This window comes from Watersipora subatra, chromosome 1 (assembly GCF_963576615.1).
Source record: "Watersipora subatra chromosome 1, tzWatSuba1.1, whole genome shotgun sequence".
Lineage (NCBI taxonomy): Eukaryota > Metazoa > Bryozoa > Gymnolaemata > Cheilostomatida > Watersiporidae > Watersipora > Watersipora subatra.
In genome coordinates, this window is record NC_088708.1 from 31,345,305 (window position 1) to 31,359,963 (window position 14,659).

At 35.1% G+C, this 14,659-nt stretch overlaps 1 protein-coding gene across 1 annotated transcript in view; it reads right to left on the reverse strand.

Annotated features, from left to right (window-relative positions):
* The window catches only part of LOC137386399 (fatty acid synthase-like), a 32,660-nt gene extending 24,420 nt beyond the window's left edge, over positions 1–8,240 (reverse strand). Inside the window, exons 1-7 of the mRNA XM_068072836.1 lie at positions 8,092–8,240; positions 4,703–4,836; positions 3,665–3,817; positions 3,312–3,485; positions 1,943–2,143; positions 808–936; positions 48–278 (exon numbers count right to left, since the gene is read on the reverse strand). Coding sequence (XP_067928937.1) covers positions 48–278; positions 808–936; positions 1,943–2,143; positions 3,312–3,485; positions 3,665–3,817; positions 4,703–4,836; positions 8,092–8,240 — 1,171 coding nt within the window. The remainder of the gene's footprint in view (positions 1–47; positions 279–807; positions 937–1,942; positions 2,144–3,311; positions 3,486–3,664; positions 3,818–4,702; positions 4,837–8,091) is intronic.
* Between the last annotated feature and the right edge of the window lie 6,419 nt (positions 8,241–14,659).

The following is a 14,659-nucleotide window of genomic DNA, read 5'->3' on the forward strand; positions in this document are numbered from 1 at the left end:
TACAAGCAACCATGAGATTCTATCTTTCCAAATGTCAGAAACATTACCTGACGCAGGCTCAGAGTGGCCTATGTTGGACTTTGTAGAACCAATGAGCAGTGGATCATCCCTTCCTTTGCAGAACAACTCAGCGATAGCATTTACTTCTTCCGGATCTCCAGCCTTAGTGCCCGTGCCATGAGCTTCTATATAGCTGATATCTCTAGGGCGTATACCACACTCCTCGTATACCTGCTTCATTAGCGCTTTCTGCATCTGACCAGATGGGTAAGTGATGCCTAGCAAAAACCAATGACTCGTGTAAATAACAGAAAACAATAATATGACTCGGGATCTTAAAAATTGATCAACCAAACATTTCAATCTTTTCTATAAATAACAACAAAAGAACTTGGGCTATAACTGAGCTAAGCAGGAAACAAATGCTATTGAGTAAAATGCATTTCACAATGAATGTCATACTAGCTGTTACACAACTAACTGTTATATACTTACAAGTAGCTGTTATACCTACAACCAGCTGTTATACTTACAACTAGCTGTTATACTTACAAATAGCTGTTATACTTACAACTTGTTATACTTACAACTAGCTGTTATACTTACAACTACCTGTTTTACTTACAACTAGCTGTTATACCTACAACCAGCTGTTATACTTACAACTAGCTGTTATACTTACAACTAGCTGTTATACTTACAACTAGCCGTTATACTTACAACTAGCTGTTATGCTTACAACTAGCTGTTATGCTTACAACTAACTGTTATACTTACAACTAGCTGTCCTAATTAATAAATTCTTACTTTTGTTGTCTTCTTTAGCACCATCAGAGTTGCTTTTGGAATGGATGAGATGGGCATAAATTCGTTTGCTGCTCTTTTGCTTTTGTAAAAAGATGGCGACAATCCCTTCACTTCTCACATATCCATCGCCTACAAAAGGTAATTTATACATTCCTTCACTTTTAACATGATTTTACATTTATTTATAATACTGAATCGATATTTTAATTTGTTGACCAAATTATATTGGTTTTTTGTTATACATAAACATTTGTTGAGTGGATAGCCTACTACTCTTTTATGCACCAAGAAAATCAGGCTACATTAACACTTGCTAATCAAATCTAGTTATTTACTTTGGCTGTAGATTGGCTATTTACATTGCCATATATTGTCATCATGGGATATCAAACCTGGAAGACATAAATTGATGACTTCTACAACTAGAATAGTGTCCCTCATACATTTTAGTTGTGTTTCATCTCATTAACCTGGCACCAATCGGTAGCCATAAAACTTAGTGATTCATTTATATACAGCATTTTATAGTCGCAAGCATGGTTGAGTTCCTGTAATTCATACATAATAAGTAATTAGTGATGCAATAAAAATAGTGTACTAATTACAAAAACTTTACATATAAATAAGCCTTGATGCTTGGACACTTTTTTGAAACACCAACTCATAGGCAAAACATTCATTAGCCAGTTGTCTGAGTCCAGTTATTCATTTCATCCTGCTTACTTCATGATAGAGAAATAAGAGAGCTTGAAACCTGTTTACTAAATGTTATCACTCAACGATTATAAGAATACGGGTCTATATACATATTCTTCCTGGTGTAGTCTTGAATGACAGGTAAAGAGAGGACAAATCTCGTTTCAGCTTTTTAGTACATCTATAAAGTCACAACTGCAGTCTAAATCAACCTGTTTAAAAGGCACTGCCAGGTGTTTAAAGTAAAATCAACTGTAGATAAGAAGAGTTTATGTACTTTTTTGTATAACTCAGATTTTATATCTATTAGTTGTGTTTTAGTAAATTTCGAAGCAGACAATTTCCGAATAAAAGGTGAAGTTTTATCAAGCGGTTAGTTCACATTTTTCAACAGCTTACTTCCTCAACCAATAGCTTTACAGCATACAGTCCTTCATACCTGATTCGTCGAATGCTTTGCAAGCGCCATCTGGTGAGAGCATAGAAAGCTTGTGGAACTGTACAGTAGTAGAAGGTTTTATACAGATGCTAGCTCCTGCTACAATAGCCGAGTCGCATTGTCCTGTGCGTATGGCTAACAGTGCTTGGTCCATTGCAAGCAGGCTCGATGAACAGGCAGTGTCTACTGTAAAACTTGGACCTGCAAAGACATATCACGGGACTATAACTGCTGTCATTCTGGTTTAGAAGAAATCGGGCTCAACTTCATAAAGGATGGCATATTTGAATGTGTATCGCTCCATACAACATGTTTTATCTTCATCTTGATCATAAAATTATTTACGGAGTTTTTTGTGAATCAAGAAAGAACAACTACCCAGATAGCATTTAGCTATCTCTATCCATAATTAGACCAAGGAATTATATTAATTTGTCACAAAATTGTTCTGTTATAGGCATTAGACAAAGACCATGAGCCAGTTCTTTTATAGCTGGACAAATACTTGCATCTTCAATTTAACTGGAAATAATGGGTTGTATCTAAATTTGGATTTAAAAGAAAACGAAATGATCCATGACTGCTGTAGATCCTCCCAATAAGTTGGTTTAACGTTTTGCTACCCTGTATAGAAGTTAGTTCAGGTACATAAAATAATTTTGATATCATACCTTAATTTGCCTTTGCTCCGTGCAGTCATAGAACTGGAGGAACGACTTCTAGAGCATTAGTTATAAACAATGAGCCCCACTACTAGACTCAACCATTGTACAAACAACTTTTGTCTAAGGCACAGGTTAAGACTATAGTTGGAAACTTGATAACATTAGAAGGTAGAAACGATTAAAAATTCAACTGAATTATAGTTGTGTAAGACGCTCCCATTTATGAGGTATGGCCACGCAAGCTGGCATAGCTGTTTATTAGTTCAATATAGCACGACACCTTTGTTTTGTAAAGTGCCCTGTTCAACCATCTCAAGAATATCTTATAACAAGTGAACACAGTTCATTACTGCCAACAGAATAGTGCAAAGATCACCGGCTTATTGGACAATAAGTGTGTGACACAGTATGCTGAGCCAATTGCGGAGGTCTAATAATCGGCTAATAAGAAATGAGGAAGGGCTACTTTATTCACACCTCTTTCTATGTATTTGAGAAGAGTATGTGAGCAAGCAATCATCTGATTGTAATCATTGAGTGTGATATTGCTTATTATATATTAAAGTAACTTTTAAAATTAAATTCCATTCATAATCTGAATAATAGTTTGTTTATTAATTAATCAAATTAATGATTTTAAATCCAACTGAAGAACTATATGATAAACTGATATGAACCAGATATGACTGCTAGAGTTGTCTTACCTTTGAAGTCAAAGAAATAGGACAACCGATTTGAGAACATGCCCCTTTGACAACCAATCATAGTGAAGCCTTCAGTTGCTGAGGCATTAGCACACCAACTGTCAGCAGCCTCGCTATCACACGTCCCAACAAATACTCCTGTATTGCTGCCTCTCAGGCTCTCTGGATTTGTTCCTGAAATTACATCAATAGAGTTACTCATTAACAAGTTTTATAGAACTGCTCACCAATGGTACCCTATTAGCATAATACTTATGAAAGGTTTCTTGTGTTTTTTTGTATGAAACTAGAGCGTGGTGCACTAAATAATACAACCATGAAAAACATCGGAGGGTGTCTGCTCTGCGCCCTACCTGAGTCAACAATAGCCTCAAATGTTACTTCAAGCAACATTCTAAGCTGAGGATCCATTCTTGCTGCCTGCTTAGTATGAACTCCAAAAAATGTTGCATCAAATTTAGACAAATCCTTTAGTTTGCCTGATCTAGATGGCAGGCCATGGATACCTGCAATTGAAGTTACCATAAAAACAACCAGACAATATAATGATTTGTTTTAAAAACTGTGTTATAATTTTCAAAATGCTTGCTGAATTTATACAGTCAACCACTACATACAAAGTTCTCTTGTTCCAATATTCCCTTTGATATCTATTAGAATTGTTGTATGCTGAGGCAAATTTCTTCATAGCAATACCCATAATCCATTTTAGTTTGTTTCACAGTCCGAAAGTCCATAATGACTAGTAAATAACTATTGCAGGTGAAATTAAACAATTGTATCTGGTAAAACTAGATAAACATTAAAATCTATAAAAAAAAGTAAACGTAAGAATTATATTAGCAAAACAATAATAAGTAACAAGTTATTTATTGTCACTGTACATTCCAAGGTGGTGCAAGCTGGGCGGAGCCTAGTTTTCAAGGTAGTGCAAGCTGGGCGGAGCCTAGTTTCCTAGGTAGTGCAAGCTGGGCGGAGCCTAGTTTTCAAGGTAGTGCAAGCTGGGCGGAGCCTAGTTTCCAAGGTAGCGCAAGCTGGGCGGAGCCTAGTTTTCAAGGTAGTGCAAGCTGGGCAGTGCCTAGTTTCCAAGGAAGTGCAAGCAGGGCAGTGCCTAGTTTCCAAGGCAGTGCAAGCTGGGCAGTGCCTAGTTTCCAAGGTAGAACCCAGAAGTTAGACCAAGTAGAGTTAAAACTATTTTAATTTATATGTAGTACTTTCATAATTCTTATGAAATTTCCAAAGATTTTTCAAACAAAGCTGAGCATTACTTTGGGTGTTGAGTTAAATATTATCTCAAATTTTACATGACGTAAAGGAGGATTCATATGGAAGATACTATTAGTGGCAGTTTAAGGTGAAGGAGTACATGGATTAAACATGGCTTCACTCACCAGAAGTCCATCGTCTATCATCGTCAGTCACCATGTCATCATTGTTCATAAGATGATCACGAAACTCATTCACATTGTCTGACCCGGGAAGTCGGCATGATATTCCTGTTATGACTATTTCATCGTCGCATGATCTACAGCACAAGGCCCACAGTAATAGTAATGGACAAATATCCGGGTTTTATTTTCTGGAACAAAAAATAAAAATCTTTTTAATGATTGCGTGAAAATGCTAAAATTTTAATGGGATACATTTTATATTATATATATAATATATTATTACATATTTCATACACAAACAGTAATGCACAGAAATTCAGGATTCTATCTTCTATGACGGATAACAAAAATTTTGACAGGTCTTTGAAAATGGGTAATAGTCATGCAATAAGTCTTTATACATAGATGGTACCTTAAGGGTTGTCTGACCTTACATCTTAGCAAATTCATTTAAAGATTGAGTTTCCATAAAATAACCCACCGCTGCCAGTGTGAAGCGTGTTGCATGGTGGAAATATGCTTTTTTTGTTGCTCTTTCCTTTGAGTATATGCTAAAAGTCTGTTCACTTCTCTGCCAACAGGCATCTCACTGAGTGCAATGGTCGGCATCATTGACTGTAAACTGGATGAATTGACATAACTAAATGGTGTTTAATGTTGTTCAAACACAATATGCTACTTCTGAAACAGATATAACAAAATGTTTTCGAATTTAATATAAAATAAATCGAGATAGCAATGAGACAACAACCAAGTAGACAACATTCCAAAACAGTTTTTAATTTGGCAAATCTGTAGCTCTGAGAGCCAACAGAGATTAACTAGGCACTCAAGCGTTACAGCCAGAGATTGCGCATCAATTAATCAGTTTTAGAAAGATAAATGTATTCTGAAGAAGATCATAGGCTAAACTATTAACATCACATTCTGATAACCACAAAATTGCTAATATAACTTTGAGTGTTAACCCGTAAAAGTGTTAACCGTAATAGCATCTATTCATCTTGTTTTGCTCTGATGACCTAATTCTACTGTTATGTTTCACATGATCTACTATTTTTAGTGTTCTATAATGAGCTGTTAGGGTAAATAGAATCATGACATGTGGATATCAGAAATATAACTAAGGTTTAGTTCAACTATTTTAATTGTAAAGCCTGGTTCCCATATACGTCGCAAAGCATCGGTGACAGCACCGCAGGCTATTAGCGGTGAAGTGGGAACCTACGCGCCAGACACCGCCGAGGACCGCCGGTAGTTGCCGCCGGCAACGCAATAGTTTAGCGCTGTTCAATTTTTGCAAAAGGCTGCAGGCAAAACTATTTCGAAATGCACTGTATGGGTGAAGGTCACTATTATAGAAACGGCATGGCGAGCGAACATTTTATTTGATTACGCAATTATGTTTAGCGATACAGCTTTTATGTGAACAGATGCCGCCGAGCCTAGCGTTGCAAGCGTTTTGCTGCGCAAGTTACCGCCAGAGTCTCGCAATCGATATAGGAACCAGGCTTAAGTTAGCATTCCGTGAGTGACCGTCAGGTGTACTGATAAAGAGCAGAGTATAACATGAATAACAAATCTGAAATTTTGGAAAGTGAATTTGGTGGTTGGGTGTTGGGCTGCAAAGTTGAATGATGCAAGCTCAAATTCTGTACGATGCAAAATTTTCTCAGTCTCTATCTGTGGCTTCGGACAGACAGACGGACAGACAGACAGACATGGCTTTTATTATAGTAAAGACTACTAGATGAATGTCCGGTGTTGCACCGGTAATAAACTAATAGCCCAATCAATTCGAATAACTTACTTGGTAAGCTAGTAACTAAAGCTAGTGTAAATCTTTACTATACTAACAGTCGTGAAGCCAGCTTGAAGCATAGTGAGGCTACTTATAATGTCAAGCTGACCTATAGTAATTTCGAACGCACTCCATAAATATGTGCCCTATTATTATTAGCTCGCCTGCCCACGCGGAGGTTCCGAGTTCAAATCTAGTGTGAAGCAGAATTTTTGTTACTAAAACTATGGCTATAACTGAACAGACAAATGACAAACACTGAGATTCCTTTATGTAAATTGTTAATGGCTCTAAACTGTGCTCTAGCAGCATTTGTGTTTATTTGAGGTTGGTTAATATTTTACATATGAGTGCTTTTGCAGCATCAAATCAGCTTTAAATCTCAAAAGCTACAGCCTTGTGCAGGTGTCTGATGCACACGTTAAATTATTATTATTGGCGCACACGCTGGATAATTATCTCATATACACTAAACACCTGGGTCAGTAACTCTAGAATCATAATCTGTACCCAATCTACAATAGGTTTCATGCTGATGAGTGTTCACAAGCCGCTCAAGTGTGAACACTATCAAACAGGACAATCGGCAGCAATCTTGGCAAGGACATGGTGAGGTGTTTGTTTGTTTTCCAGCGCTGTCACAACATCGATGTCTAGAGCTTCCACAAAGAAAAGTTCAATGTAAGGATCAAACAGAGAGCAGGATTCATTTGGGTTTAAAAATTCGCCAAACCTATGAACAAAATTTCTAACAATAAGCAATTGCCATTCAAGTTTTATTTTTGGAAGTCAGTGTGTTTAATTTATGTTGCATTCAACTTCGTAATACATAAAACACAAATGATGATTTTACATATTGTTAGCAAACTTATTTCTCTAATCGACACAATATTTTCATAATAAAATAATATACAAGTATTATAAAATCAGTTACAATCTGTCATGCCTTACCTACATGCGCTTGTAGACTGCTGAAATGCTAATATTAAGGTCGCTAAATTAACTCACACGCAGTAATGGATTTCAATGCAACACGCAGAAGCTTTTAAACTCTTTATGGTCACGCATGCTTAATCTGGGAACAACAAAATATCAATAAGAGCTATGACATATAGCCATTAGATAAGCGTGTGGCCTGGTTTCCTTATAAACGTTTATGATACGACTGTGTCTCTATTCAATAGCTATTATATCCTCACTTTTGACACTGTAAGGGTGACCTCCCCTTATTTTTCATCTTTATTAATTTACTTTGAATTAATTTTTGTTACCACGAAATCGAATTATGAAAAGAAAAACCTCAGTATCTGAAAAATACGAGTTTCAGCGACTAAAAGTACTGTCACCCCACAATTGTTACAAAACTTGGCTGTTTATGCTAAAAACCTATCTAGTGCGGAGTGGACCCATCTAGTGCGGAGTGGAAATGAGAATAGTAATTTGGTTAAGTAGACTTCTTTATTATCACTTTAAAATTATTTTAGGGCAAAAAGTCTTATACTTTCAAGTTGTGTGTGAATGTTTATAGTTTTGGCATCTGTCACTAGTGACAATGATTAGCATCAATATTTATTCACATCTATTGCACCTTAAACCCTTCTGTTGCAAACTTTCCAAGTTGACCTTGGTATCATGAAGGTGACTGACACGGAGTCTTGACCTCCAGTTGCCACAGTCTCTAGAGAGGGTCATCAAGGAGACGGGATTGGTGTTGAAGTCGTTGAGGTCACATTTCATAACATCTTTGAAATGAAGTCATGTCCTTCCTGTTTGTCTTGTGCTTTCTTCCAGCGCTCCTTGGAGCAGGAGATGAGGGAGTCAGTCTTGAGGCCTTCTATTGACAGGTCTAGTCAGGTTAAATACTTGTACCTACTATCAGATAACCATGAAGACCGATACAACCTGCACCATGGATCAGATAGTGGCGCCTAATCTGGCAACATCAGCTCTAAGCTGTGCTGAATCAGGGCATCCTGTTGAAATCAAGTAAAATACTCAACAAAGAGTCTGACTGGACCTCCCAGAAAGTGTTCTGTGGTCATACTCAAAGGCGGAGTAGCATAAATAGAGTAGGATAGATAAACCTATCCTCTGGCTATCTACTGCAGCAGATCAAAAACGCCAATATGTCTGGACCTGTTCCTACCCGCTGAATTACATCTCTGTATTGCCGAGAGAGGGACTATAATAACGCAAAAGCCCGTGTTCTTTAATACCTTTTGCAAGCAATGTTATGGAAATACATAGAAATATGGTGGTCCTTGGCTACAAAAGGTACTATTCAAACTGATTAAAGTTTGAATATAACACATTTGATTCAAAAATACATGTATATATGGGAGGAGGAAATGCCACAGGATAGGAAAGATGCTAACATCACACATATATTTACAAAGATGCTAACATCACACATATATTTACAAAGATGCTAACATCACACTTATATTTATAAAGATGTTAACATCATACATATATTTAAGATGACTGAGACATGTGTACAGAGAGGGTCATGAACAATTGCCAAGACAACTATTATATTCACAACACTACAAAGAAAGAGGAAAAGAGGAACCGGAGCAGACCCAGGCTGAGATACAAAGATGTAGTTAAGCGTAGCATGGCTGAGGGAACGAGACATACAGATAACAAAAAAGACAAAAACAGAACTGAATGGAAGTCTGTGATAAAGCCTGAACAATAAGACAGCCTTTGTCAAAACGACCGACTGCAAGAGAGAGAGGGGAGATATTAATAAGTCCCAATGAAGTCTGAAGAACTTCAATCTACTTGGCAATAGTCCAGAGCCAGTAATCTTTAAAATCTTCTCATATGTCATTCTGTCTTCCTATGTCTTACCGAGAATACAAGGGAGGCTGAAGGTCTGGAAGGCTTTAGCCTTATAGTACTGCAGATAAAATCGGTAGGAACTAACAGTAAATATACAGTTCTCTGCTTTTTGAATGCAAGCACTGCCTAATAAGACTACATTTGCTTTACTAGCAGCCTTGCTCATTGACTAGATATGAAATTAGCAGCAGAGGGATTGTAGGGTTCATACCAGATGACATCGACCTTTAATGAAACTAACCTTATCACACGCGCACTCAGCTCAAGCATACCAAAGCTATGACAAAAGTAATAAAAGCCTAGAGCTTCACCAGAGGCTATGCTTCACCATCCAGTAACTCTTGAAATATATTTCTAGTTTTAAAGGCAAATTAAAGCACGAATGATGGTAGTTTAGACACCATATCGAAAGGGTTACTTGTTGTTTGTCAACAGCATAGTTAATTCTATTGGATCAACATTGCTCATGAAGCTAATAAATCTGTTTAATGTGCAAATCTGCGTCTTCCGTTCCTCGTGGAATTCAAACATCCTCAATTTGTGAACCCATCTTATGCCATAAATATTTGTATTAATATTAACGATTAAGTAGATGGGGAGAAATGCAACACAATTTACCTGCAGTGCTTATTCTCAGTGCATCATATCTAAAATCCTGAGCCATGAGTCAGAGTTGTTTACCTGAGGCTATTAATTATGTGCTTTATTGGCATCAAATTAGCTGCAGCATGAACCACATATACAAATTTCACAGACAATATTCACCTGTAATTCACCCAAAAGTAGATTGCAATTTTAGACTATACTTTATTTTTTAGTGTGTTGATATGAATATTTACATGTTGAGTTGCCTATAAATATTTTGAAAGAAAAAATGGATATATGAACGCATATCTGAATTGATATATTGTATGTGTATATATGAATGGATATATTACATATGTATATATAAATGAATATATTATATATGTATATATGAATGGATATATTATATATGTATATATGAATGGATATATGTATATATGAATGGATATATTATATATGTATATATGAATGGATATATGTATGAATGGATATATTATATATGTATATATGAATGGATATATATATATGTATGAATGGATATATATATGTATGAATGGATATATATATATATATATATATATATATATATATGTATGAATGGATATATATATATATATATATATATATATATATATATATATATATGTATGAATGGATATATATATATATATATATATATATATATATATATATATATATATATATATATATATGTATGAATGGATATATATATATATATATATATGTATGAATGGATATATTATATATGTATGAATGGATATATTATATATGTATATATGAATGGATATATATATGTATGAATGGATATATTGTATATGTATATATGTATATATGAATGTATATATTATTACTTCTTTATTTTCATTGTTTGCTCCACTAAGAATTCTATGACGCTGACGCAGCAGGTAAATCTACAGCATTACAAATCTGCTAACTTGAATTTTTCATATTTAACACACTCCATTGCTTTATTATATTACAATATATATTACATACATTAAACTGTTATATCTGTCATTAAACTGTCATGTCTGTTATTAAACTGTGTCATATCTTTAAAAATACACGTCTCAATAAAACTTCCCAATAAAAAGTCATAATAACAATTGATGCAATTAAGTGATAATAACGCTGCTGTTAGTCATTAGAAATGTATTACAAGGCAAACTATACTAGTGTAGTGAGGTTAGCTGTAACAACAGCGTTTGTGTTGATACGGTGTGAATCAAAAGGAATAGAATTACAAACATGTTCCAGAGAACATATTTTTAACTGTTTAACTGAAGTTTCCATTTAAAATGCTTGAATTGCATAATGCTAAATGTAGAATTAAAGAAATTAAGTTATACAATTAACACAAATGGTTATTGATTTTATAATTTGCTTTTCATTATCAAAATAAATATAAATGTGCAGGTCAAAACTAGAGCTCGCTGTTTTAATAATTGTACAGCCTGTCAAATAACATAATAATACATTTTAAAATCAGTTGGTAGAGATGAAATGTACAGTAATAGCTGCCCATGAACTCAACAAACTGCTAACATCAAATTAAAAAGCTGTAGGAATTTCCATAGAAAAGATCATAATGTGACAGAAACAGTCTTCCAAAAGTCTTGCAAAATGCATTGATGTTCAGTTGAATTAAATGATAACGATCACAAGTCATTTGAAAACAAGTTTATTGACGCCATCAAGAGCCAGAGAACACTAATCACATCTAACTCTCTATCGTCACAAAACCAGCTAATGCATCATTCAATATATTTCAAAAGAACCTTTGAATTGGACCATTCTATTTTAGCAGATAAATTTAACTCAGTGACGCATGCAATCCACCCATTTCATTCTGACGTCACTTAGTTCTCTGGTAATACACTGCCAAAATAATAGTAATGGGTTAGTGACTGTTTGAATTACTCCAAAGCAAACCTTTAATTGATGAGTATCAATGCCAATAACAAGTTATACATACATACAAATGTCTCCTGCTTATTCAACTTCATTGTATGTTTCATTACAACTGGGAGGTCAACTGTGGAGGACAGTGAGTTATCCTCTCTTGTTGATAACTGGTAAGACAGCATCTCCAACCTAACACTGCTAAATGATATTAGTTTAATCAATATAAAAGGTTTTAGTTAATTCACTGTTAAATGATATTAGTTAAATTTATACTAAGAGATTTTTATTGAATTTATACTAAAAGATTTCAATTGAATCTATGCTAAATGATTTTAGTTCAATCAATGCTCTGACAGATGGTCAAAATCTGTCAAACTGTCCTGGTACAGATGTTGGACAACTCATACTTATTTAAAAATCACCAAAACTTAACTAACGCAAGTGTAATAAAATTGCATATTTGTTTAGTAATATTAGAATATTTTGTTTTACAATAACCCAAATGTTTTATCAACTGGCTAGTCCACATTTTCCAAAAGCTTGTCTTGTATTTGATTTAGTGAGTGTACCTGTCTGGGTTAGTATACATGGTTGAGTTAGTGTACATGTCTGGGTTAATATACATGTTTGGGTTAGTATACATGTCTGGGTTAGTATACATGTTTGGGTTAGTGTACATGCTTGGGTTAGTATACATGTTTGGGTTAGTGTACATGCTTGGGTTAGTATACATGTTTGGGTTAATGCGTGTATCTTAGTTACTGTACACGTACATGTCTTTGTTACTGTACATGTTTGAGTTTGTGTACCTGTATCTGGGTTACTGCACATGTTTGGGTTAATGCATGTATCTGGGTTACTGCACATGTTTGGGTTAATGCATGTATTTGGGTTACTGCACATGTTTGGGTTAATGCATGTATTTGGGTTACTGCACATGTTTGGGTTAATGCATGTATCTGGGTTACTGCACATGTTTGGGTTAATGCATGTATCTGGGTTACTGCACATGTTTGGGTTAATGCATGTATCTGGGTTACTGCGCATGTTTGGGTTAATGCATGTATTTGGGTTACTGTACATGTTTGGGTTAATGCATGTATTTGGGTTACTGCACATGTTTGGGTTAATGCATGTATCTGGGTTACTGTACATGTTTGGGTTAATGCATGTATCTGGGTTACTGCGCATGTTTGGGTTAATGCATGTATTTGGGTTACTGCACATGTTTGGGTTAATGCATGTATTTGGGTTACCGCACATGTTTGGGTTAATGCATGTATTTGGGTTACTGTACATGTTTGGGTTAATGCATGTATCTGGGTTACTGTACATGTTTGGGTTAATGCATGTATCTGGGTTACTGCGCATGTTTGGGTTAATGCATGTATTTGGGTTACTGCACATGTTTGGGTTAATGCATGTATTTGGGTTACCGCACATGTTTGGGTTAATGCATGTATTTGGGTTACTGCACATGTTTGGGTTAATGCATGTATCTGGGTTACTGCGCATGTTTGGGTTAATGCATGTATTTGGGTTACTGCACATGTTTGGGTTAATGCATGTATCTGGGTTACTGTACATGTTTGGGTTAATGCATGTATCTGGGTTACTGCACATGTTTGGGTTAATGCATGTATCTGGGTTACTGCACATGTTTGGGTTAATGCATGTATTTGGGTTACTGCACATGTTTGGGTTAATGCATGTATCTGGGTTACTGCACATGTTTGGGTTAATGCATGTATCTGGGTTACTGCACATGTTTGGGTTAATGCATGTATTTGGGTTACTGTACATGTTTGGGTTAATGCATGTATTTTGTCAGTCTATATATTTGGGATAGATGAGATCTATTAGGAGATTTTAAATTTGGCTAATAGCTTGAAATTTAACTAAAGGCCATAGCTTGTCATCTTCTGCTTTAAAAGAACAAATAAATTAACAGAATTATTTAATAGTTGAAACTTTATTGACTCAAAGACTAAATTAAGTGCTGGTGGCTGCAGTTGTTCTTACTAGCCAGTCTAAAGGCTATCATAGTCTTCAAGCTGGCCTAAAACATACGACTTTACTGTGATTTTGAGCTGCTTTTAAATGTGAATATTCCTTTACTATGTTTTTTCTACCATTCCGACCTATATTACAGCTTATGAAATACTGATATCATGGAGGTATCATGGATTTTACCATTTTATCATAGAATTACAAGTCGTTTCTATAGTAACTAAGATAAGCGATTGCAATGCTAGCCTGATGAACCTTATGGGTGGTAGGGGACCTACACAATCAAAGCAACAACAAGAATCTTTGATAATGTAGCATCACTTGTAAATCATAAGAACGCTTTTAGCAAGTTTGTGAATATTAAGCTAGGAATTTTCAACGAATGTTGTTGATGGTAAAGTGATATGTGTAGTGAAATGTTTAGGATAATAAACATATTGACTTTATCATGTTGCATCCAATAAAAAGAGCTAATATTATTTATTCATCTTTTATTGATTGCGTTAAATACAATTCTGCTGACGTAACAATAAAAGGAATGCTCAATGTTGTTGGCTTTTTTCTATCAATATCTTCATATTTTATTGGTCCTGTCGAAGGTGAATCCATTTTTTTACCATACAATGATGCCATTCAACAACAAGTTTTTTACTATATACATGTATATTAGTATAGATAACACTGTATTTATGTGCTTTTATGAAACAATGTTATACATTATTTATCTTTTTCTAATGAATTTGTAACTTCCATAAGATCGCAATGGCAGCATAGTTTATAGAGTATTT